The sequence below is a fragment of the Salvia miltiorrhiza genome, chromosome 8 (assembly GCF_028751815.1).
Source record: "Salvia miltiorrhiza cultivar Shanhuang (shh) chromosome 8, IMPLAD_Smil_shh, whole genome shotgun sequence".
In the NCBI taxonomy this organism is placed as follows: domain Eukaryota; kingdom Viridiplantae; phylum Streptophyta; class Magnoliopsida; order Lamiales; family Lamiaceae; genus Salvia; species Salvia miltiorrhiza.
Window position 1 is genome coordinate 3,622,392 of NC_080394.1, and position 26,142 is coordinate 3,648,533.

At 35.9% G+C, this 26,142-nt stretch overlaps 1 protein-coding gene across 1 annotated transcript; it reads right to left on the reverse strand.

The window, feature by feature from the left end:
• Window positions 1-18,867: 18,867 nt before the first annotated feature.
• Window positions 18,868-20,731, reverse strand: LOC131000090 (transcription factor MYB36-like). The gene is made up of 3 exons (XM_057925858.1): window positions 20,279-20,731; window positions 20,072-20,201; window positions 18,868-19,718 (listed from the first exon to the last, which is right to left on the reverse strand). Exons 1-3 carry the CDS (start codon window positions 20,412-20,414, stop codon window positions 19,088-19,090), a joined length of 897 nt encoding a protein of 298 aa, XP_057781841.1. The 5' UTR covers window positions 20,415-20,731; the 3' UTR covers window positions 18,868-19,087.
• Between the last annotated feature and the right edge of the window lie 5,411 nt (window positions 20,732-26,142).

Here is a 26,142-nt window from a genome sequence, read left to right on the forward strand (position 1 = left end):
GATACTTCTTCATGGATTATATAAATACAACTAGTGAGTTCTTCATGGCCAAATTCATTATGTTTACCAACATTACAAGGTACGGTAGAAGATCTCTTGATGATCAACTTTCACAATTTGATTGTCTAATTAAGATTAAAACACATATCTATTAATTTTCCCTAGAATGTTAATTCAACGCAGAAAATTATCAATTAATTAAACTAAGGTTAAATGATCAAATAAATAGGTTGCTACACTCCAATGTCATCGATCTTTAATCATTGTCCTTGACCTCCCTCGTCAATACAGAGTAATTAAGCCTTTACAGATTGACTGTTTAAAACTCCTCCAACAAAGCAAGACTCGAAAAACTGGTGTCATATTTTCACCACTTCCAATACTAATTGTAACACATTTTTACTACTTTAATTAATAGTAATTATAATATTTTTTAACCACTTCCAATACACTCGACAATTTTATTTTAAAACTCGTGACCTCTCTCACAAGAAATTATTTGAGGGACTGGTGAAGTATTAGTTATATATTAACTAAATTTAGTAATTATTTTTTTAAAAAAATTATTAATCATAATTAGGATTTAATTTGTCATTCATGATGCACCATCCATGCATCTGGATGCAGGATGAATAGGAGTTTGTCTAATTTATAGGAGAAGTATCGTTTTGTAGTTCAACGTCTCAACTTTTTCACAATTGCACCCCTATGCGAAATTACAAATTAATATATAGTCCCCTTGGGATGGCCTAGTGGTTAGGGTGGTTGCCTGTTGTCCAAGAGGTCACAGGTTCGAGTACTCTCGGCCACAATAATCACTAGGTGGGGTGTGTGTGTGATTTGTATTATTTATAATGTAATTTCATCAAAAAAAAAAAAAGAAACAAAAATATTTCTGTGCAATCGGTTGCACCGTGCAATTGGTTTCCAGAATGACATTACTTCATTTGAAAAATGACACTTGAATATTTCTGAATGACACTACTTCAACGTACAAATAACACTTGAAGATCTTCAAGTGATTTGTATATTGAAGGAGTGTTATTCACAAACCAATTGCACGGTGCATTCTAAATCCACAACGTCAAATCGAAATCGGATTGAAAAATCAATTTGGAGGATTTGTAGTTCAAGTCAAAGGGAATCTGGCTAGTGGGTGTCTCAATTCCGACGATCGATTATTTGAAATTAACACCGCAAAGAAAGAAAATTAAGTTTTCTTTTACTAGTAAAGTAAAATTGGTAACAAGTAGTATGTGTGCTAATTAATTTGTAAATATTTATAAAAGAATTCATAACGTTGGGAGACATTGTGTGAAGGCGTGATTGCTGAAATGTGACATGAAAGTAGCTAAAATAATACGGCCACCTAGCCTACTATCATGTGATTAAATTTAAGATAAAGCATGTGGTGGAAAAACAATTGGACAGATGAAATCTATATATAGCGTGTACTAGTATTATATAAATATTAATATTGGTGAATGAAAGGCTGAAAAAAGGGAGCCAGCTGAGAAATTTTATGCTTCTGCCTTGAGCAAAGTTGCTGTCGTTTTGATTTTCTTTTCAACCACAACATGTTTATTTATTTCGATCCCAAGATAATGTTTTTTGACATTAATTCGTACCCTCCTGCAAAAAAATTAATATGGAAACCCAGCATTTCACATTTCAGTAGCATCGGCCTTCATGATCAGTTTCTCATCAATTTAATTAAAATTCATTTTTTTTTAGATCAACGATACAGATTTATCACTTGATGTATTTACTAGAGTTTCTCATAAAAATTAGTTATGAGTTTGTGACATTTTATTTTGGGAGTTCTTACTGCATTTTAGGAAAATATTACTCCCTCCGTCCACTAATTCATGACCTAAGTAGCAAAACACAGGTTTTAAAAAAAAATGTATTTTTATTAGTTGAGTGGAGAAAGGGACCCACAATTAATGTATTGTTTATTAGTTGAGTGGAGAAAAAGTGTATTGTTTTGGGACCCACCAATTAAATATAAATAAAAACTTACTAAAAATGGATAGGCCTTGAGTTGGTGGACGTCCAAAAAAGGAAAGAAGACCTTGAATTAGTGGACGGAGGGAGTAATTAACACTTTTAAAATCTCTTTGGACATTTATGAGCTGTTTTGAATTTACAAGCGAAAGAAAGATATGGAATACGAATGCCTCTCAGCATTATCCAGAAAAAAAATTGTTTGATTTGTTGGATAAGACAGATAACATTGATAATATTGAAAGATGCTTAAATAATCCATCAATTTTAGTGTGGTAAGTAATCACCCAAATGAATAATTAGAGTGAATATCAGAGTTATTCATCACGGACCAAGATAATATTATCATTTCTATGGTTTTAAAGCCACGTTGTTTCCCTTTCAAGTTAGGGATCAAGAAATTGAGATTCTAAGGTCTCTCGTCATTACAAATACAATCTTCATATTTTGTGAGACTTCTTTTTCACTCATCAAATGTACGGTTAATTTTTATTAAAATTTGTGTCACATTTTCTTAAGAAGATGTTCGAGAGACGAACGGACTAATAGGCTTATCGTATTAAAGAACCACATTACACCATCAAAACATTATCGCCCATCTATAGGCTACACTTTCCGACATGAAACTTTGAATTAATGTTCCTAAGAATTATGCAATCATGTAGTAAGAAATTAATAATTTATTACTCACCGCTTCTTCCCAAACACATTAATGTGTACATGACTTAAGTTGAGTTATTAGATTTTGGACAGAAGTAGCCGTTGACAGACCCAAAAACAATGAATGTCTCGTAACAAAGATAATGTAAGATATGTCAGAATTGAGGCAAACTCGAATTAAACTATAGTTTATTGTCTGACATACGATCTTGAGATCATATAATTTTGCACCTCGTTAATTGGGGGCGTGGTTTCCCAATAAGGATTCTCTGCAAATTTGTATGCACTGAATCTCCTTTTGTTTGCTCATGTACTTTCCTCATATAGTTACGTTATTACATGTTCTAAATTTTATACTAAGATTTTTACCAACTCTATGTCTTCTTTAATAATCTTACAAATCACCTCAAGTTACAAATCTTTCACAACGTTGTTATTCCCTTTAAATTATTGTAGGAGAATTATCAATCCATACATGTAGCAAATCTATAAGCATTTTGCAATATAATATTCTAATGTTTAATACTTTCTCCATCCTATAAGGGGGCGTTTACTTTAGAGGATTAGTCTCGATAAATAAAAATAGTAAGGGTAATCTTTTATTTAGTTTGATGGATTGCAACTTTAGGATATCCTAAGGCCCTTGATAATTCTATCGATCATTCAAACTAGTTTTTATTGATTCTGATCTTATGTAAAGAATGAGATTGGAGATATCATGCATATTCTTGGGGATAAAGATATCCAATCATTCATATAATCAATCATGTAAAGTAAACGTCTCCTAAGAGTATAAGCCATTTTTAGTGGCACGAATTTTAATTAATGTCAGCTGAGTATCTTATATATAAGTGGATGAAATGACTCAATTTTATTATAGTGTTATGATAGTGAGATAAAAAGAAGTGTCAAAAAATAAAAAATTCACTCTTGGGAGACGTACTAAAATAACAAAAAGTGCACACTTTTGTGGAACGAATGAAATAATTAAGTTATACATTGATATTTAGTCTCCTAAGTATTTTCACAATTATGTTCCGATGTGATATTTTCGGTACCTAAAATCTCATGTGGCACACATTAATTTTGGGTCGACGTTGGTAAAAACCATAAATATCACTCTTGTGACATTTCTAAATACTACATTGATATTAAAAATTGGGTCGATGTTGGTAAAACCATAAATATTGAGACATAAATTGACATTTTGCCCTTTAACCATGGATTTATTTCTTCAAAATTTGGTCCCATTAGTAATTTGATCTTGTATAATCTATAAGGAAACACAAATTTTTAAACATGTGAGACCTGGATAACAAAATTTATGTACATAGACTATGAAATTTTATCAGATTTCTCAAGACTATCATAATTAAATAACAAGACCGATCTATAAGTTTCAAAAGTCAGAATAGTGATTCTTGCATCATTCAATTTGTTCTTTTCCTTCTCTTGGCATAAGTCAAATAAGCACATTATTTCGCTGAAGACTTTAATTTATCTCGAAAATGCAAAAATATTTTTGGTCAACAAATGAAATAAAATGACCAGACAAGACTTCATGTTGAGTTAAAAATTTCAAAGTTGGATAACAAATTACTTCACCGTATAAACTTCATCTGTTTCTGGATAATCATCAAGTCGAGGATATCACCATTGCATTATTATTTTAGAGTTGCTTGAAATCTAGCTGATACTATTATAGTTTTGTTATTAATTACTTTGTTTTTGCCCCGGGATTCGAAGTTTTTTAGGTAATCTAGCTAACTATTATGGGTTGTGGAATTAATAAGTTTATATTTCTGTTTTAAATTCATATATATTGCTTGAGATTTGGTTTAGTTAATTTAATTGTTTGATAAATGTTCATACTCATCGTCCCCCTTATCCATACTAAAAATAAGTAAAATTTATACACAAATACTCCTGTGCAATCGATTTCCAGAATGACACTACTTCATTCGGGAAATGACACTTGAATATTTTCGAATGACACTACTTCAACATACAAATGATACTTGAAGATCTTTTGATTAATTGGAGGCATGACATTAATATAGCATCATATTCATACGCGTACTTTGCATATATTACTAGTTATAATAATATATAAATTTGACTATATAATACTGATATATATCGGGGGTTTTGTGTTCAAAATAGTGCCAAATTAATTAATTCAAAAACCCAATTCCCAAATTCTAATCACATTGTACCAATTTTACAGTCAGTCACAAAAAAATTTAGGTTGATTGTCTCAACTACCAAAAGAAAATAAGGCCGTTGCCGTGATGTCTAACTATCACTTTCAGAAACTGAATTTTCTTGGAGGTGCACTGAATTTGTTCACCACTATAGCTACAAATTAAAATTAATTAATATCCAGAAATTATATTTTCTAGGAAAAAAAACATTAATATTAAGAGGAGATTTAAACACCCAAACACCAGAGTGTGCAAAGGGCATATTATATGACGGGCACGTAAATGAGTATTAAATAATAGGGGCAAAATGGAAAGTACCATTTTTCAAAGACAAAAACAAAAATGTACCCACCCTTTACCAAACATATAAAATCTGCCCATTTAAGACAATAATGCCCCTATGCCCATTCTGGTGTATTGCTCGCCAACAACCAAACGAGCACGTCGAGTGCGTCGAGCAATATTCATTTCAGCCTTTGAACAAATGATTCTCTAAAATTCCTTATAATCATTTATGTTTTTTAAACAGTAAACAGGCCCAACATGCTTCCGTAACACTTCGAAATAATTCTTAAATTAAACCAACATTATACCTTTGTCGACTGGTCTTCTTCAGGAGTCGGTCTTGTTGCGTTTTACGGCTCGTCTGCCTCCCCGGCACGCACCAACCACACACTCGCAAGAGATGGTTGCAACCCTTCTCCTTCACTAAGTGTCGACTAAATACTTTGTTGGAAAAATAAAGAAAATATTTTTACTCAACCGGAATAGTTGGACAAAAACTAAGCGTTTATAGAGGATTTATATAATAATTAATTTATTTCATAAAATATTCCCCCAAGGGAGGAGACAACTTGTTTAGCTACTCATAGTAGCTAATACTTGTGTACATAAAATAAAAAAAAAACTAAAACTAAAACAAAAGCTTTGAAAACAAATTAAAATTACAAAGATAATTTCTAGAGAGAGGAAGTTGTGTGTGTGAAAATGTTGTGAATTACAAAGATAATTTCTAGAGAGAGGAAGCTTGTGAATTCAATTTTCCGATGGTTTTATAGAGGTCTGATACCCTCTATTATTGCTTGGTAGTTGGCCTCGGATGCTTTCTTCGTGGCCAGCTTGCTTGAGATTGACAGCCACCTTCTTTTGTTGGCCATTATTGCCGACACTTGTTGGTGTTGTCACATGTGCTGGACCCTTGCTTTATCGTTTTGTGATAATGCTGGTAGGGGCCGGCTGCTTTACTTCCCATTCACTTTTGTCCTGGTGCGTTTGGTGAGTGGCCCTCCTGTCATTCCACCCACTTTTGTCGTTTCTTTTGTGGGTGTGATCCTTGCTGTGAATCACATGATTCACTATGCTTTGTCGGCCACCTTACTTTTTTGGTGCCCGAGGTGCTCTTCCTTTTGGGGTCTGATGCTTATCGTGTTCATCAGACCGGAACCTCCTTCTGTCCGGCTTTGGGAAGAAACCTTTACCGAATTCTGGCTCTTTCTGCGACGAACATTGATCGCAGATTTTCTCGATCCATTGGCCCGAATGAGCCATATTGCAGAATTTGCGACGAGTCTCCTGGCTCCCCGCTATCCTGTTTCCCCAAATCGTTTGCCTCTTTTTCTCGAAAGATTTTTCGGCAAACTCAGTTGTTGTTCCTGTCATTGTGTTAACCAGGAACGTTCCCAGATCAGAACTTTGAAAGAACTTAAATCTGGACTTCATTTTGTCCATCTCTGTAAGACAGACCCATAGCCCCCATGCTCGTCTCGTGGAGATTTGATCCTCCGTGAATGTTGAGGCGATTGGGACTTGAAATTCAGGAACTTTGATTCGGTTCAAGGCTCCTGTATCCGGTCTTCGAAGCTTGATGAAATGGAAAGCTTCATAGACTCCTTTTCCGACGGGTTCTGGTGCTGCGCTGAAGAAGTACAGTTCCAGAACATCTCCCCGCTTAAGGGACTCGTTGTTCTCCCAGGCTTCAAACACCGTTCTCTGGATCCACTTGGGTAGACCCTTGATTTCGTTGAAGGCTGGAGAGGTGGTATAAACTGAGGCCAAAGCCCCAAACTCATACCATTCCTTGATGTGATTTGGATTGGCTCCCGGAGTTGTCCAAATCCTAGGGTATCTCCCTGCAACATCAACCCGGCAATTTCCCGGATTAATGCCCTTTCTCGTGATGAGTTTCTCCCATCTGTCTTGATAAATCTGCCAAGAAGGAGAAATATCAATAAAATTAGTATCAACCTTAACTTGGCCTGTCATGGGCCTAAGATTGATCTCTTCCTCTTTTACCCCAGAGGTGGAGGGTTGACATGTTGATTCAGGGTGTGACCCCTTAACAACATCTTTTCCTCGAGCGTCCGGCTGTAAAGCCATTCTCTCAGGACTTGTGCTAGGGGTACTTGAATCCCCTGCTACAGGTAATCCGCCCTGTACGGAAAGCATTGCTTTAGCCCGGTTTTCACGGACAACGCGCAAGAGCGGCTTGCTGAGTACTTCCTGAAGATTGAACATCTTCATGAAGCAATCATCGATTTGGTTGGATACTTGGGCTTCGTCAGCCGCTTGTATCTTTCCAGCTTGTTTAGTGTGTAATACACACTTCTGCCATTCTTGTTGTAGCAGCTCTAGACTTGCAAAGAGCTGCCCCTGTATTGCCTCGATGGCCTCCACTTCAGGGAGCTCCATCCCTTGTAAGGAAATCTGCAAGAACATTCTGATCAGATTTCAAAACGACAATATCATAATCATAATATTGACATTCGGCTTGCCATCTAAGCAATCTAGATTTTTCAGGCTTAGATTCAATCTTTTTTGTTAAGAAAGCTTTAACGTTAGTGTTATCTACTTTCAAAACAAATTTCTTGGCAAGTAAGAAAAGCGGCCATTTTTTAAACGCCTTTCGCACTGCAAAGAATTCCTTCTCGTTGATGTGCCATCGCACAGCTTCGTCGTCGGAGAAAAGACCGCTACAGTATCTGCAAGGTTCTTCTCCAAAAGGGGTGATCTTTGTAAGCACTGCTGCCCACCAGAAATCACTCGCGTCGGTGTAGAGGACCAAGTCATCCTCGTCTTGTGGTATTGAAAGTTTCGGGAGATTTTTACAAATCTCTTTCAACTTCTTCATACCCTCCCGATGTTCCTCCTTCCAAATGAACGGAACATCTTTCTTCAGTAGTGGACTGAAGACCTTTCTGTGTTCTGCAAGGTTTTTGATAAACATCCCTGCAAAATTGACAACTCCGAGAAAGCTTTGGAGCTGTTTCTTTTCTTTGAGATCCTCCGGAAATCCCTGGACTTTTTCCACAATATGATCTTGTAGAATTATCCCAGATTCATCGATCTCGATCCCCAGAAACTCCATCTTCTGGGTGGCTATGACTGCCTTCCTTTCTGACAGCACCAGTCCTTCTTGTTGACAAACATCCGCAAAGATCTCCAGATGCCTGACATGTTCATGAATGTTTTTTGATGCAATAAGGATGTCATCAATATAAACAAACATAAACGAAGAATAATCTTTGAAGAGATTATCCATCTTCCTTTGGAATATCTGAGGTGCGTTGGCCAACCCCATTGGCATGACATTCCAGACATAATGTCCTTGTGGAGTTGAGAAGGCCGTGAACTTCTTACTCCCTTCCTCCATGCGAATCTGGTAGAATCCTGATTTGCAATCAAATTTTGAGAATACCCTTGCACTTCTGATGCAGTTGATAAGGTGTTCTCTGCTTGGGATAAAATATCCGTCAAACTCAAGAATGTCATTAATCCCTTTGTAATTAATGACCAATCTTGGCTTTCCTCGCTTGATCTCCCCATGATTTCTCACCAGAAATCCAGGACTGCTGTAGGGTGATCTTCCTTCTTCGATAAGTTTCAAATCAAGGTGTTCCTTGATTATACTCATCATATCCTGTTGATCTTGAGGATTCATCAGGATAGGTCTGTACCTTACGAGCTCATACTCCTTTCCAGTTTTAACTTTCAAGGTTGCTCTGAGCTGGTTCTTGTCCCACCATGCCAAAGGATCCTCGTGGTAACACTTCTGGATTCTCCTTTTGACGTCGGCAATGGACACCTGTTCTTCTTCCTTAATATCTTGGTGTGATATCAGGGATACTTTGAGGATCTGAGTTTCTTCCTCAGAGAGATTTGGGAATCCCTCAGTTCTGCATTTGAGCAAAACTTCTCCGAATCTCCTTTGATCCTTCATTTGGGGTCTCCGGAGTCTGCCATCATCACCACGCTTGCTGCGGAATTTGATTGGCATTGAGCGATGAAAGGCTCCATTGAGCCTTTGCACAATGATCTTGTGGTCACAATTGGTTGTGAACACTAGCCTCCTGGCTTCATTGTCTTGAATGTACCTCTTGAAGCTTTGCAGAAAATTATTTCCAAATAATATATCTGCTCCGGTATCATGGAAATAAATTGGTGGAGTCTTGACCTTGTACCAAGGTGTCTGACCTGCTCCGCCGATCAATATTTCCGTTTGTTTTACTCCCTTTGATAGAAGCAAAATCTTTTTGGAGAAATCCCTTCCTGCAATTCGAGGTAGATCTTCTTCCACTTCTACTGGAAAGACTCCTCGTTTTGCTGTACAGATTCCTGCTCTTGAATCCACGTAAGCAGCAAAATATTCTGCTTTGAATTTCTCATATAACATCCCTACAGAGATGTATATCGAGAATGGACTTGTCATTGGATCATCACTCTTTGGCGTCCAATTGTAATCTCCATTCCTCCTGATTTCCATGACCATGGTTTATATTTGTCAAGGAAATTTCGTCCTAAGATCAGGACATCTGCTTCTTGTCCGGCTTGGCCTTCGGTCTGAATTTCAAAACTTCCAACCTCCAGAGTTCCGATGTATCGGTTGTCACCTGGATTTGCCAAAAAATACAACATACTACAAGGAAACTTGTTTTCCATGCTTGTTGTATCAAATCTTGTGGAAACCTGTCTCCATCCTTCGGGGCATTTGAATTTGACCCTCATGTCTGGGACTGGTGTTTCCTGTATTGCCCTTCTCTCATAGGAATGAGAGAAACTTCTTGTTATAGGCCCTGAAGTTAGCCTATTTCCTTGGAATGATAGCCTGGGTGCTCCCAGTCTGAGACTCTGGGTATGATTAAGCACCGGTTTGTCTCCCACATCGATGTCGATTTCCCTGACTTGGGGAATTTCCACTCGGGTTGGAAGGGCTGCTCTGGCAACTTCTTTGAATATTTCTGGAATTTCAATAAATTCTTTTCCCAGAAATAACTCCGTATGATGGGAATTTGATAAGGCATACGAGACTTGATAAGTCAGTGAGTATGGCCTATTTCCATCTGTCATGTACTCCTTCTTTTTGTAGTCCTGATAGAGAGTCAGGGCTCTGCTGAAGGATGAATCCTGTAGATTATAAGCGATCTGTGGGTAGAACTCGGTTATAATCTTCTTGGCATAGAGATTGCCCGAAAAAGCTCCAATAACTGATTCTCTGGCATCTCGAACCCTTTTATCGCAGAGTGCGACGTCAATTGGTTGGTCGGTCCCTGGGAAAAGGGAAAATTTGAGTACCAATTGAATTGCTCCAATATGAATCCATTTCATCGTACTTGCGACTTCTGGCTTCATTTTCTTGAGATCCTGCCTAATATCTTCGGCCGGAACCAGCTGAATTTCCACCTGGTTGCTTGTGATCTCTATTGGAAGCGCCGTTTCTTGGCTTGTGACGCCAAAATAGACATGATGCTTCCTCTTGGTTGGAATCAAGCTATTAAGAACTCGATTCAATCTTCCATTGGAAAACCCTTGGTAAGTTTGAACCTCCTCGGTTTCCTTCTTGAGTTTTTTCACGAGCTGCTTCACCACTTCTTTTTGTGGGATCAGGAAATGGCTAGTGAATCCATTCTGATCCTCCTGCTGGGTGTGGTGAACCTCGTGCTCTTCTTTAGTCTGACTCGGCTCCGGTTGATCCATCGGACATCTCCGAATCTTCAGAACTAAAGATTTCCTCTTGCTCATATATACTCTCATCAGAGGATATATTTTCGAACTGATACACGGGTATCAAATCCTGGTGGTAGATGGCGTCTTCGATATCCGGTGTGGATTCGAATTTCCTCATCTTGTTGTCTGGGCAATTTGTAGAGATATGCCCCTTTGCACCGCACGTCCAGCAGTTGCAATCCTTGAAACTTTCATTTGCTTTGGCCTGAGTGCGCCTGAAAGTTTTTCTCGCCGGGATTCTCTTTTGATTTGAGAATCGGTTTCTGGATGGTCCGCTCCGTTGGCCTGACTTGTAGGAGCGTGCCTTCTGTCTAGTCCACATAGTTCTTGGCTTCCAAGAAACCCTTCTGGACTTTCTTTCATAGGGTTGGTACCTATGTTTCTTTCGGCTCCTCTTTTGATACAGCAACTCAGCACCAATCTCTGTTGGAAGATCAATGTTGTCGCACATCAATGGAGATTTCTTGTTGAGTCTCCTCAATCTCTTGAGATTCCTCTGGTCCGCTGCCTTCTGGCACCATTCGGACAGCTTCTTGTGGACATAAGACATCCTCCTTGAAGCACTATCGAGGGGATATTTTCCGGGTGAAACATACTCCTTGATGAGCATCTCTCTCCATGGACTTGGAAACTTTGGAAAAAAGAGGTCCATGGCCGTCTGATCTTCCACTTCCCCCATATGAACATATAGGGTATATAGGCGCAGGAATTCATCGAGAGCTTTTGGCTCTAGCATCATCAATCTCAGATTGTGAAGTGCCTGTTGATATTTCTTGCGCTTCTCCTCCGCGGATCCTTCGAAAAAACCCATTCCCAAGAAATGGATTTTAATCTGCTTAGTAATCTCCTTGATGATGTCATACATGGATGGACTACTAAACATTTCTTCCCTTACTGGAATCTCAAGTTTGTCCCAGTATTGTTTTGCCATTCCTGCCAAACTGGCTTCGAAGACTCTGGCAAATTCTTTCTTATCGTAATCAATTGTAGCGATTACGACTTTCAATGATGAAGCCCATTCGTCGATGAGACCCTCCCATTCTTTGAAGCTGGCTTCGTCAAGGTTGAGGATCAATCCATATGGATGGACTGGTTCCAGTGTGACCTTTCCAACCGGAGTATTCTGCATCTGAGGCCTCCGTCGTCGGGTTCGCTGGAACTGGCTTGCATCGTCTTGGGCTGACCCTTTCCCTGACGATTCTTCTCCTTGAGGCTCAATTTTGGGGCCCTCATCTCCTTGGTTCATCTTTAGATCAACCATATTGAGGTTAGCAAAAGATTCTGCTAACTCTTGTAGATCTTCTAATCCGATTCTGTCAAGGCTATTCATGATATTTGCCTTTCATGATTCGGATTATGTCCTCCGGCTGCAACTCCTTAGGTTTTGCATCGAATAGAGATGTAGACGTCGGGTCTTTGGACCATTGATTCCGAATTTTTCCGGAACATGGTTTTCGCCTTTCGATCTCCTCCATTCTTCTCTGGATATCACGCAAGAGGGTTAGGATTTCCTCTTGTTTGAGTGATATTCTGCTTATCTCCATCGGTAGTTCATACAGCTTGTTGCCGTAATATTCCACCGTTTTCTGAATCTCCCGCAAGTTGACGTTGTCGGAAGAGTCTGGCTCGATCTTGTGGTAGCTTGGATAAGCTACTCCCGCCTTGTCTTTTTGTTCCATCAATCGTGTGACTGATGGGCCTCGTCTCTGGTTCGTTCAATCGCCGTTCTGGTAGCGGCGAGTCCCATGAGGTTCTCATGGTAGAATTGGATACTCGTGATAATATCACGAATAATCTCGACATCTTCTCCTCGTCGTACGTTGATAACGAGGGCTCGATTGTTCCAGTTGAGTCCGTCTAATAGACGGGTAATCTCGCTCTCCAAATGTTGGAGAGTGTTCCTGTATGGTACACATCTCGGACACTCGTCCGGATCCATAAACTTTTAATGGAGTCTCCTCCCACATGGGTTAATTAGAAAATAAACTAAAAATTATATAATTCCTCTATAAAAACCCGCTCTGATACCATTTTAAACAAGGATCTTTTAAACTATTTTTTGCTTGATAGTACGTGGCATTGTCTCACAGTCCAGACCCAGATTACCAGGTAATCTATCGGGCACGAGGAAAGTTTCCAGCCGATATACCTTTCAAGCCAAATTTTAATGCATATAATGAAATAAAGAGAATTCTTGGACAAAGCAATTCAAAGGGTGGAACTAGCTAAAGGGTAAAATTGTCTAAAGTGGGTACATTTTGTATGTTTTAAAATAGGTGGGTACATTTTAGGTTTTGTTTATGAAAAGGGGTATTTTCAACCATTAACCCTAAATAATATTACTAAATTTTGTAATAAACGATGCATATTAATTAGGTATTGCTATTGAAAACGTATAAAATGCATTTTGGCTGCAAGTCTTGTGATATGACATTTTGTCTATCAACTCTTCATTAGTTTTGGTCAATCTTTGTTTTAGTGAACTTTTTTTTAGTGGACAAATATGCCCTCTTGTGAAGAAAACTCCATGGATTAAACAAATATATAACATATATACTACTCATGATTCATCTTGTCCTGTAAAATTAAAATTGTAAACATTTCCTTCACCATTCCTCATCATTCACATTTTCAATCCAAATTTATTTACTTGTTTTAGATCTAAATTCTTTAAAAATTTGAACAATCTTGAAGAAATTGTGAATTAACCTGTAATGACCCGGCTCTAGACTTGACGATCAGGGGCGGTTCTTGGGGCGTGCGAGGTGGTCAATCGCACAGGGCCCCGAAAAAATAGGGGCCCCAAAAATATAGATTCATATATATATTATGTAAATAATAAATAAAACCTATAAAATTATTAGCTTGTGTAAGGTAGCATAGTGGTGTAGAGCCATTTTTTAGACTTTGTTTAACTGTGATCGAATCTTACTTGTAGCAAATTTTGCGATTTTTTTTTTCAGCTTCTTTTTTCTTTTAGCGATTTTTCATTTCTAATTATTTTTGTGATTATGGCAGCACCAGGCACACTATTATTTTCTGAAACTTTTTTTTTCAGCTTAATTTTTTCTTAAAAGCGAGGTAATTTCTTTAAAAATTTTAGAGCAACACTTTGTAAGTGAATGACATAGTTTTTTACTCTCCCACCGTCCCACTCCAATATGCTCATTTCATTTGGGCACGGAGATTAAGAAAACTTACTTTTTAGTAGGAAAGTGGTAGAAAAGTGGTGTGGTCCACACCAATTAAGTACACATTTTTTACTCAAAATGGAAAACGATCCTATTAGAGTGGGACATCCCAAAAAGAAAAACGAGCCTATTGGAGTGGGACGGAGGAAGTATTTATTAAGTAAATTCGTGGGACGGAGGGAGTATTGTTTAATCAAATATTTTTCTTTGATCTTATCTTTTCGTTCAACGATTTTTCAATTCTAGATATTTATCAAGGTAATTTCTTTAAAACTTGTAAGTAGAGAAAATTTCTTTAAAAGTGTGAATGACATAGTTTTTTATATACTCCCTCCGTCCGCCAAGATTATGGCACAATTACTATATTGGGCGTCCGCCAAGATTATGTCACTTTCCTTTTATGACAATGGTCCCACCATTTACTTTTATATTTTATCCTTACAAACACTCTTTATTTACAAAAAACTCACCTTAAATTCAATCTCAACCACACATCTCATAAAGTGGTGGGACCCTTCCTCCACTACATCAAAATCATCATCAATTTTATTAAATGTCGTGCCCAAACAATTTGCCATAATCTTGGCGGACGGAGGGAGTATTTGTTAAGTAATTTGACAAAAAAAATATATTGTTTAATCAAATATTTTTATAATACATTTTTTACTTTAATTATGAATAGAGGGCCCAAATTTAAGAATTCGCACGGGGCCTGCGTTTCCCCAGCGCCGCCCCTGTTGACGATTGTCCATTACGGACCGATACGAGTTTTTTCTAGCATGTTTTGACCTCACTCGCACGCTCCCTGACCTAAACGAAAATTTATTTGATCACCTAAATGAGAGGTGAGTATATATGTTCACCAAAATTCCATGACCTTGTCTCAATGTAAATTAAAAACATACATCAATTATTTGGTGAGCAAGAAGCATTAAATAATGGCTCATTAATTATGCATGTAATGGATATACAAAATCTACAACTTAAGTGGTCTAATCTTTTGGATGATTTTAAAATAATTTGACCCAAATAGTAACGAATCCAACACCTCACAAAAACGACAAACATTTCTGCATGAAGCAATTACTTTCTTGCCCCCCAAAAAAATTATCTAAAAGATTACAGCAAGTATATCACAACTCATATGATTGAAATGTTTGAACAAAGTTTGACCCATTACTCTTCTTACTAAAATGAATTTTTTTTTTAAAAAAAATACTCCCTCCGTCCACGAAAAAGAGTCTTGTTTCCCCTCTTTTTTTTGTCCATAAAAAAGAGTCATGTTTCACTTTTTGTACTATTATACCCTTCATGGGCTTCAATATTTACTTTACTTTGCCATTAATACATCTACCTCAATAACTAAAAATAATTCACTTAATTTCTTAATTAACACTAATCCTAATTAAACTCACGCACAAAACCCACGCACACACTCACAAAACACACACGACACACACATAGAAGAGTCCGGCGCCCCCCTTCCCCCCTCCTTCCTCACCGGCATCGCCGGCTCTCCGGGAACCACCACCGGTACACCTCCCTTCTCTCACCTCTCGCCTCACGCCCTCTCTCTCTTCTCAAACTCTCACGCACCTTTCAACCCAAACGTCGCGCCGCCTTCATCTACTGCCGGCGAAGGTGACTGCAGCGAGGGCTGCGACCGCCGCGGTTCCCTCTCCGGCGAAGACGCGCCTGAGCGCCGCTTTCCTGGCTTTATCTCTCTCTCTCACCACTCAGCCCTAAATCCCCAAAATCCAGAATCTACCCTAAATCCCCTAACTTCATCTCTCTCTCTCTCACCGCTCCCCTGAGCGCCACAACCGGAAGGCCACCGCCGCAGAGCCCAGTCACTTCTCCGTTCACGGTCGGACAGTCGCCGCCGAGCCCAGTCTCTTCCCCGGCGAGGAACGCCGCCGCTGACCGCCTCTCTCTGCGTCGCCCTTCATCCCTCGCTCTCTCTATTTCTCAGGTAACAACGACAACCCCTCATTGTACCCTCAAATCGTCACCTCTCAGAGCTCGAAACCCTGATTTCGCCGCCTCGCTCCACCTGAGCTTGAATTTGTTTTGGTGGAATTTGTTGTTTGAATTTGTTGTCCAATTTGTTGTTGAATTTGTTCGAATTTATTTTGAATATCCAAAAAGTTGTTGAATTTGCTGGAATCGAATTTGAATTTGTTGCTGCAATTTCCTAAATTTGTAGGTGGAATTGATTTGTTGAATTTGTTTGAATTTGTTGTTGGGTTTTTGATTTGGATTCAGGGGAACCGCTGCCACCGGGCCGACTACGAACGGTGGGTCGGAGAGAGGGAGGGAGAAGAAGATCGTGGAGGTTCCAGCTGCGGCGTCGACGATGGCAGTTGCCCCCTTGGAGTTCCGGCTGAAAATCGTGGTGGTTGGCTGCTCAATTTTTGTTTTACAGTGCATGATTGAATTTTTGATTTTAAGTGTATTCAATTTTGTTTCTTAAATTTGAGTTTGTTTGAATCTGAAATTTTAGTGCACCTTAATTAAATCTTCACTTTCAGGAACATAAAGCAATTAATTAAGTTTAGAAGTTAATAAAGGATTAAGTATTTAAAATTGTTATTAACACTACCCCTATAAATTTACTTCTCTCGCCACTTACACCTACTTTAACAACTTTCTTAAAACCCGTGCCGAGTCCCAAATGGGACTCTTTTTCATGGACGGAGGGAGTATAAATTTGAAAATATATGTTGCTTGCTGTCCCAAGAAACCGAAAAAATTTCATGAATATAAATCATCACTAATATTTTTAGCTTACCTAAGCTGATAGAGCTAAGCAAGAGTCAACTCTAAGTGGGACCCACTCAAAGTTTTTGTAATTATAAGACATTGGTCAATCATTAACCAATCAAATCAATGGGACCATTAGGAGCTGCCGTGATAGGCGTCCCAAGATATATACTAACGACGTTGTCCTAATTTATAATTTTCATGCAATTAAAATTTGATTAAATATTGCTATAATTAATTAACACAACATGCACGTACACTAGTTTATGTGTGCCTCTCGCTCATTTTTTTATATCTCTATTTCATCAATATTATAAGGGTTCTTCAAATAAGACTAAGATTTTTATTATTTTTTTCTGCCGTATTCTGTTATATACGTAGCTACCATTATATTTTATTTGATTGGCAATTACATATTGGGTTTCGGACTAACAGACTCATTCAATAATAAATGGCTCTGCTGCATCATGGAGAGACATTAATTAGAATAATCCAATAAGCAAATCATGCATATTTAAGAACTTAATACAATTTGGTCTTCTTGAAAGCAATTTATAATTAAGAGGTGTAGACTTAATTAATTATGAGTTTCTAGCTAATTTCTTTGAAAATGATGATTCATAATAAAAATTTATATCAGTTATAATATTAAAAATAGATGTTGGAATCGTGACTCCATTTCCATTACCTTTTCGCAAACGAACTATGCCATAAGGCCAACATAGAAAAAGTGGTGACTGATTGAAAATTTGACAAATTAATATTGAAATACAATGAGCCCAAAAGTTGATTTATTTTCAAGTAAAATCTAATAATTAATTAGCTTGCTCATATATATATACATTGAAGATTTGATCTCATAGGTGATGATTGCGAATTTGGATACAATCACATTTAAGCTCCGATCACATAAACTATTTTTGGCCACTTGGGATCCTCTGTTCCACTATTTTGTGTGTACCACTCTTAATATATTTATTTTATCATTATTTTTTATAAAAATAAAAAATATTATTATATTATGAACTCTAATTAATATTTATAACTAAAAATTGAAATTTTAAAAAATTATATATCCTAACTTTGAATTAATGAACCCAAATAATCAATTATTAATTCAAATAAATATAAAAAATAATTATAAATCATAATTAGATGAGTGAACTCTTGTTAATTATCTTTTTATAATATTAAAACATAATAAATTAAAATTGAAGAAAATATAACTAAAATTATACTCCCTCCGTCCCAATAAAAGTGGTCACTTTTTTTTGGGGACGGAGATTAAGAAGTGGATTGTTATGTTTTAATTGAGTGTGACCCACCAAAATTAGTGAGTAATTTTTAGAAAGTGGCCTACAATTATTGACCAAATTAGTGAGTAATTCTGACATTTTTAGAAAGTGGCCTACAATTGTTGACCAAATTAGTGAGTAATTGTTGACTTAATTAAAGTAAACTTTTGTCATTTTTAGAAAGTAGCCACTTTTAATGGGACACCCAAAAAGGAAATGTGGCCACTTTTATTGAGACGGAGGGAGTAGTAAATTAAGAGTGGTACATACAAAATAGTGGGACAGAGAATCCCATTTGGTTTTTGGCTGTCTAGATTTATTGTTTTAACATGAGTGATGCTAAACAGTCACATTGTGGCCACGGGCCATCCACCAAATAGTTAATTATGATATTTTTTGTTCTGTTTCATTTATTTTTAAAGTAGAAAAATATTTATTTATTTTACTGTATTGTCACATTGTAATTATTTTTTAACATTTTGTTTTTTTAGAAATAAAATAAAAAATGCAAAACATAGAAAAAGGTTCAATACAAACAATACAGTAAAATAATTAAATCCTATTTTTATTTTAAAAATTTTCTACTATATGGCTGCACGCGTAGATTTATTGTTTTTTTTTTTTTTTTCTGAGGGAAGTATATTTATTGTTTTTAACAATGCCGATAAGTTGCAGAATTGTTTCGTGGACAAGGAGATAATGATAATGAACACAAAAAGCAACATGATTTTCTCAGAAGAAACGACAAAAGGAAAAAAGATTTTACTATGTACCGTCAACAAAAGAAGTTTTTTTTTTTTTTCCACAAATTTTCCATCACAACACAAAACCCCATAAACTGATCAAACTCCTTTTCTTTTTCTTTTCGGATTTTTAATAATTGAAATCTGAATCTTCGACACCCATGCCATGCCATGCCCCTTCAAATCTTTCTGATTGTACTTACAGTCAAATTTTCTCTCTCTACCTAATAGTAGTACAGCGTCTCTCTCTCATCGCTCTTCCCCTCATCATGATTGAACACCAAACCGCTGCTCCCACCGTCGCCGCCAATCAGATTAATCCCACTCGGCTTCTGATCATCAAGAAACGGGTCATGAAGCATGAATTTGTGATTCTCTTGATCAAATCCGCCGTAAAACCCCTGAAAACCGCAGCCGATTTCTTCCTGTTTGACGCGGTGATGATGATGATCCCTGCTGTCGGATGAGGAGCAGCTGGCCTCGTTGCCACCGAACACGAGCATGTTGTTGCAGAGATCGGGCAAGGGCTCTTGATTAGTTTGAGGAAAATAAGGATATTGAGACGTGGTTAGTGAAAACGTGTCGGAGTAGAGGGATGATGATGGGATGGGTTCGAGAACTGGGGCGAGAGATTTAGCAGTTTGGAGATAAAACGAGTTGAAATCTCTGTAGAGCTGCGAGATGGTAGAGAGAGAGTGGGGGTGTGTTTGGAAGGTGTTTGAGAATGGCGGCTGTGAGTATTTGGTGTGGTTTGAAGGAATCAATCCCATTAGTTTCTTCTTCAGCTTCGTGTTCCAGTAGTTCTTGATGTCGTTGTCGGTTCGCCCCGGTAACTGGGCTGCGATGATCGACCACCTGCATTTATTTTTTTTCGTTTTTCATGAAACATGCTAAATTTGAACATAATATTGATGATCAGTGAGTTACGTGCATGCATAAAATCAAATACATATAGGGGAATAATCAATGTGTTGACTTTCCAATTTCCATGTAGCATTCGAATTTCCCACAGTTTATATATGCTTTCCTTTTTCATGCCTCTTTTCTGTTTATTCTTCTGCTTTCGGTTTAAATTCTTGCAGAAGAAGAAAGAAATTAAAGAAAGCAGTGTTTGAGTTTGGTACAATGTGAGTCTCCACTTTCCCAAAACAGATCTCGAATTCTTGCAGTCATGAGAGAGAGAGAGAGAGAGAGAGAGAGAGAGATACCTGCTTCCAATGCTTGCATAGAGTGTGCAAATGATTCTGTCTTCTTCATCAGAAAATTCGCCATGTTTAATGTTAGGTCTGAGATAATTAAGCCATCTCAATCTGCAGCTCTTTCCACATCTTTTCAGACCTGAATTTCAGACAAATTCCCATGATCACTTACAACAAGAGAGAGAGAGAGAGAGAGAGGGAGAGAGAGAGGGGTACCAGCTTTTTGAGGAAGAGCGATCCAATTTCCACCGGTGCCACATTTCTCCATGAACTCCTTAAGCTTTGCATCTTCTTCAGGAGACCAAGGGCCCTTCTTCACATTTGCCTTATCACAGCAAGGAGCTCTTCCCATCTCTCTCTCTCTCTCTCTCACTTCAACTCTTTCTCTCTCTTATATTGGGAGCATCTATGTTCGTAGGCAGGAATCGAGAAGCTATGTATGTTTCCCTTCTCTATCTCTCTAATAATTTGACTTGGTGTGTTGTGAGGCTTTTTATTGATGGAAGGTGATTAGGAAACAATGGCAAAGTCATCAATTTATATCGCAAGTCAAACTAAAGTTATGGCCGAATGGGGTGATTTAAGTTTGCGTCTCAAATCACACAGACAATATAATTATTACATAAAATTGCATGAATTTCATGCACAGTCTTTTTCTTGATTTTCAAGATTCCAACAGTTTATTAATTTAACTCTTGAATTTGTAAGCAGGATCGACTGGTCAATGATGTTACTGTTGCAAAACACTGTATATATAGCAATAATAATTTAAGTTCATTCGTTGATTATATAAATAATATTGAACTTTCCAGCTAACCAACAATTCATGCTCAGAGATATTTAAAAACAATTCAGCGTTACATAAGCCTAACAAGAGCGTTGATTGAGTAGAGTTGAGATCTGATTTACATGTTATAAATTGAATCAATAAGTAAATTAACCTCTCTCGTGTAAAATTAATTAATCTTAAATGAACTGCATGCATCACTTAAGGTCTAACATTAGATTGTTAATTTAGAGGTATTTGATAATATATATATAGAAAGGTTATATAGAGAATGCTATATATAGAAAAATGGATCTTCTAATTGTTGTTTTCGTGTGTGATAGTGAAATTTTTCTGTTGGCCTCCTATAATTGTAAATCGTTACGATCGAACCAGGTAACTCCAGTGCGTGCTGATTCTTTGTTTTTAGTTTTTCATTGTTATTCGGCCTTTTCTTTCAACATATTATATAGTCAAGGCTTTCATAATTATGGTTGCTTGCTAGTATACGTGCAATTACAATCTTATATTCATTAGTTGGAAATTATAGATATATGAATATGAACACTCAATGAAAGTCTAGTTAAATCTTCAAAAGTTAAAAAGGCATAAATAAAACTACTAGTAGTGTCTAGGCCCAAAATTTACATTATTGAGCTATATATTTAGCTTTTACCATATAATTGCCAATGAAGCCATAGGGCACATCTGCACTAGCTAACTAGCACCATATGTTGTACCTCAAACCTAATTAAGCACGGCTGTTTTTCTTGGTGTCATACCAAAATCGCAAAATCTTAAATTCCACTACATTTCTTTGGTCGGACACAGACGGAAAATTTCATCGATAAAATCAAAAATTCCGTCGTAAAATCAAATATTTCGTCGGTGTCCGACGTATTTTCTTGTAGTGTTCAAACCCTACAAGATGATGTATATATATGGTACGTATAATACGGATTAGTGTGCAATAATTGTGATTAAGGGAAAGCCCCTTGAGCACAAATCTAGCTTGATTAATTGATGAATCGTACTTCAAAATGATCAAATTTTTTTCATTATAATGATGACCCATCTTTTAGATTTGAGGCAGCTATATAGGTAGGTGAGTATACATGTACATGCATTCATTTGATCTGATCAGGTGCCCATTTGGATTGACTTATCAATATTTGCTTTTTCACTTCTTTGAATTGTCATAGCAAACTGACAGGTAATTAGATCATACACACATAATCTAAAACACTAGTTGAGTTACTTTTGACAAAATTTAAACCAAAATTGTTTGTGTAATGCAAGTTGGAGTCAAATGATGAACTGTGAGAAAACAAATTAATAAACGTCATTTTCTTTGTTTCTAATTAATGACACTTCCATTGATCTCTAATTTACAATTAATATACTAACTTTCTAGTCATGCATAATTGTCTTTGTGTTTACATTTGATAAATGTAAACACAAAAAGTAAAAGGCTATAAAATCAATTCTTCACTTAGGACCGGTTTGTCGTTAAGACCAGTTTCTGCCTGTGAAGGCTTAAATAATTAATTACTAAAATCAATTTAATAAATGACCAATTCCAGTTTGGAAAGATTAGTACGATGTATGTGTAGTTCAATGCAAACTTTCGATAGTAGTCGATGTCCAACTGTGGTGAGTTTTCTTACACATAGGATTGTGATTTTTCAAAGTCAACAGATGGAAAATGTACCAAATAGCCACGCCCACGCATTTATGAATTTTATCTATTTTATATATATAAAAAAAAATAGAATTACAAGAGATATATATATTATATAATCAAATAAGTCACTTGCACGCAGACGAGACCAGAACCCACACAAAGGTGAAAAAACTACACCGCACGCAGGTGGAATTGAATCCAAGACATCTCGCAAAGAAGAGTCTTTAATCGGATGTCTCCTCAACTTTACCACTTGAACTAGGCATCATTGGCTCAATTTCATAATATTAATTACTACAACATCCGTAAAAACATGAGAATACTTCATTAAATTTATGGAGTAACTAAATTCACTGTGAAATTGACTGCTTCAAAAAATTAGAATTTTCACACCTCATGAGATTCGAACCCAATGTGATAAATTCATTATAATTTTTCACGATCAGAAGCGCCTCTAATTTCATTTTAAATAAGGACGTTCTATTTGAACCTCCCATATATAATTGAGATCACATGAGACTAAGAAAACATGCAGTCCTTCGATTTTTTCAAATCAGGCATTTATGAAATTATTAACAAGGTAATATACTAATATTGATAAATAAGATGATATTGAAGATTATATTAGACGGGCTAGGGGTATACCTATCAAAAAAATAGAATGGGTAGTTTTTTTATGGACAAACTAAAATAACATAAATAAGTAGTTTATGAAAGAAGGGAGTACTATTTTTTTAAAAAAATCAGCCGGTTGATTATATTTGCCAAATTAGCTCTAATTAAATTAATATGTGAATGCGAAGACTGGCATAAAATCTCAAACAAGGCTGCAATAGCCATATAAATTTTTATAACTACTATTATTTCCTTAAAAGTACATTATCGTTGACTTTAATAAATTTTCTTGCTTTTATATGTTGCATTATTTGTCAATAATTGCCTGAATAAGAAATTGTTACTCCCTAAATTTATGTTCGCTATATACTAATTATTTTGAAGTGACATGCATGGCTCGAATTAGCACCAATTTTAGATTTAAAAATTTGCATTATGTGAACACGTATCCCTATATGAAAGCATAGAGAAAACCACGAATTATGAGAAAAATCGACGAAAAGTGCTCTTCACACAACGACTTTTTACTACAAAAACATTACTTAAATATGCGTTGTATAATTATATCTGTTTTGTCTTCTCTCGTGAGACATCGAATCTTCTGATTAAAAAACACACTTAAAATCAAAAATGTAAAAAATGTGATTAATTAATTGATTAAGATCGTACGATCAAATAAACTATTTTAGGAAAGGAGACAAGTGTCCTCGCCTCCATTGACTTTGGGACAGCTAAGATAAGTATTTGTGATTTGCTTAGTTCTTACTTAAATCAACGGTTGGCAAACTAAGCTTGAATTTTATTTTTTCAAGTATTATTTAATATTGTTTTTAATTGGTATATTACCCCTTGAGAACTCAATTTAACCTTGGCATGATGCTACTTAAGTCATTTAATTTGTTGAAATGGCCTCCTCAACGATTGTAGCAATATATAATGATCCTCAATTTTCCTTTTTAGGGAAATATTGATGATAAATTATATGCTTATATAATTATCTAAATTTATTCAAAATAAATTGTTAAACAAACTTGGAGGCGAGTATATATAAAACTCACATAATGTCTGGTGGATATCACATCTGACATGAAGGTCAATTTATTTTATTAGTTAAGTGCAAGAGAGATAAATAATTTTTACAAAAGATAAATTTTTATTTGATTCTAACAGTATAGTTTTTAATCTATGAAACAAGAACTATTTCCAACAATTATTGTGAAGAGTGTATTTATATATGTCCATATCCATAAAATTATACGACGATGAAGCGCAGTCTGTTGGTAAGACGCTTCCCCTCCAACCAATAGGTCGGGGGTTCGAGTCACCCTAGGAGCTAGAGTGTGAGTGGGTTTTTTCCTTTCTTTGGTTGTAACAAATTTAAAAAAAAAAAAAATATCCATAAAATTATGGATGTGTCATTTTTCACAACGAATTCATCATTTAATCGGGCTAGTTCATTCAGTTCCGAATAGCCTACTCGGTTTCAAACTATTTTTAGTTTGAGTCATTCAAGTTTTTTTTTTATTTAATTTAGGACTAAAAAATTTCAACCCTAATTATCTTTAACCATTGATTTTTGGACTAGCCCATCAGGCCAGAAAGTTTACGAAGAAATTATAACATAGTATATGATGTTTTTATAATTATATTCTTGTAATAAAAAAATAAGTCATATTTTTTCAGTCAAGATATTTAACATTATATTAAATACAAAGTAATGTCATTTTAATATCGACTTACATAGTAACCAATAAGAAATTCCATGAAAGGTAAGCTTTTATATATAACTATGTTTGCGCGTTTAAGTTCGATTTTTATGATTTATTAATAATAATACAAGTTCCAACTCAAGATCTTTGTGGTACTGGATATCATTCGATTTTTGGCGGTTATTTTCAAATCAAAATTTTTATATTAATTGGCTTATAAAGTGACTTTATAGTAAAAGATGTGCTTAGGATATAATTTATATATATTGTTGGCCACATTTCTTTTTTGGTTTGTCCCACTATTGTTGGCCACTTTCTAAAAATGGCAAAGTTTACTTTAATTAAGTCAACAATTGCTCACTGATCAAGTCAACAATTGTTGGCCACTTTCTAAAAAAGCCAAAATTACTCACTAATTTTTGTGGGTCACACTCAATTTAAACATAACACTCAATTTCTTAATTTTCGTGACGAAAAGAATGTGGTCAACAATAGCGTGACGGAGGAAGTATTAGCTAATTGAATGTCATGATTATGTATATCTTTTAATTCATAAAGTTAGATATTTATCATTCACAGTAAGCAAACAACATTTTTTTTTTATTATTGGAGCAAACGACATTAATTAATACCGATGATTCTAGAATCATCTTTGAAAATGTTGATAGGGACAACTTTTAACATTAGAAACAAAATTTTAGTTCTAATTAAGGCCAAATTAAGCAATTGAGATCTTACAGTTATAGAATTAATTATTTTATTGAAATTATTTAAAGTGTCAATATAGTTACATTTTTCTTCTTTACACTCCTTCTAATGATGTGATGCCACATGTCGATTCAGTTGGATTACGGCAAAAGCTTTCAGGAAATCAACGACATCAACCCACTAATCTGCTAAAAAAAGAAAACACTGAGGTAAGAGGTGGGAATTCTGATTGGTTTAATTGATTAATACCAAAATCAAATCAAATTTTTAGAATTTGATTATCCAATGATCTAAATATTTAGTTTGGTTTGATAATCAATATGCATGTTTTTTTTTTTTAAGTTTTTGGTATTCAATTGGGTATAAGGAATAACCAAAATGATGTAATTCTTCTTTTTCGTAAAACTTGAGCAGTATTTCTTTTTAGATTATTCCATGAATCTTGAGCATTTTTCTTATATGGCAAAAGTTTTTTCCTTTATTCATCATTTCACTTTTTCACCTATCATTCACACTCAACACACAAAATACTAGTAACCTTTTAAAATTTGTGTCGAAAAGAAATTGTTCAACCTTCATGGGACGAAGAGAATATTAT

Bases quoted from the DNA above. Each gene is read 5' to 3' on its own strand.
- LOC131000090 (XM_057925858.1), bottom strand. From the start codon at position 20,414: ATGGGAAGAGCTCCTTGCTGTGATAAGGCAAATGTGAAGAAGGGCCCT. The intron at 20,202-20,278 runs GTACCCCTCTCT...TCTGAAATTCAG, and splicing joins CGCTCTTCCTCAAAAAGCTG to GTCTGAAAAGATGTGGAAAG. The intron at 19,719-20,071 runs GTATCTCTCTCT...AAATAAATGCAG, and splicing joins TATGCAAGCATTGGAAGCAG to GTGGTCGATCATCGCAGCCC.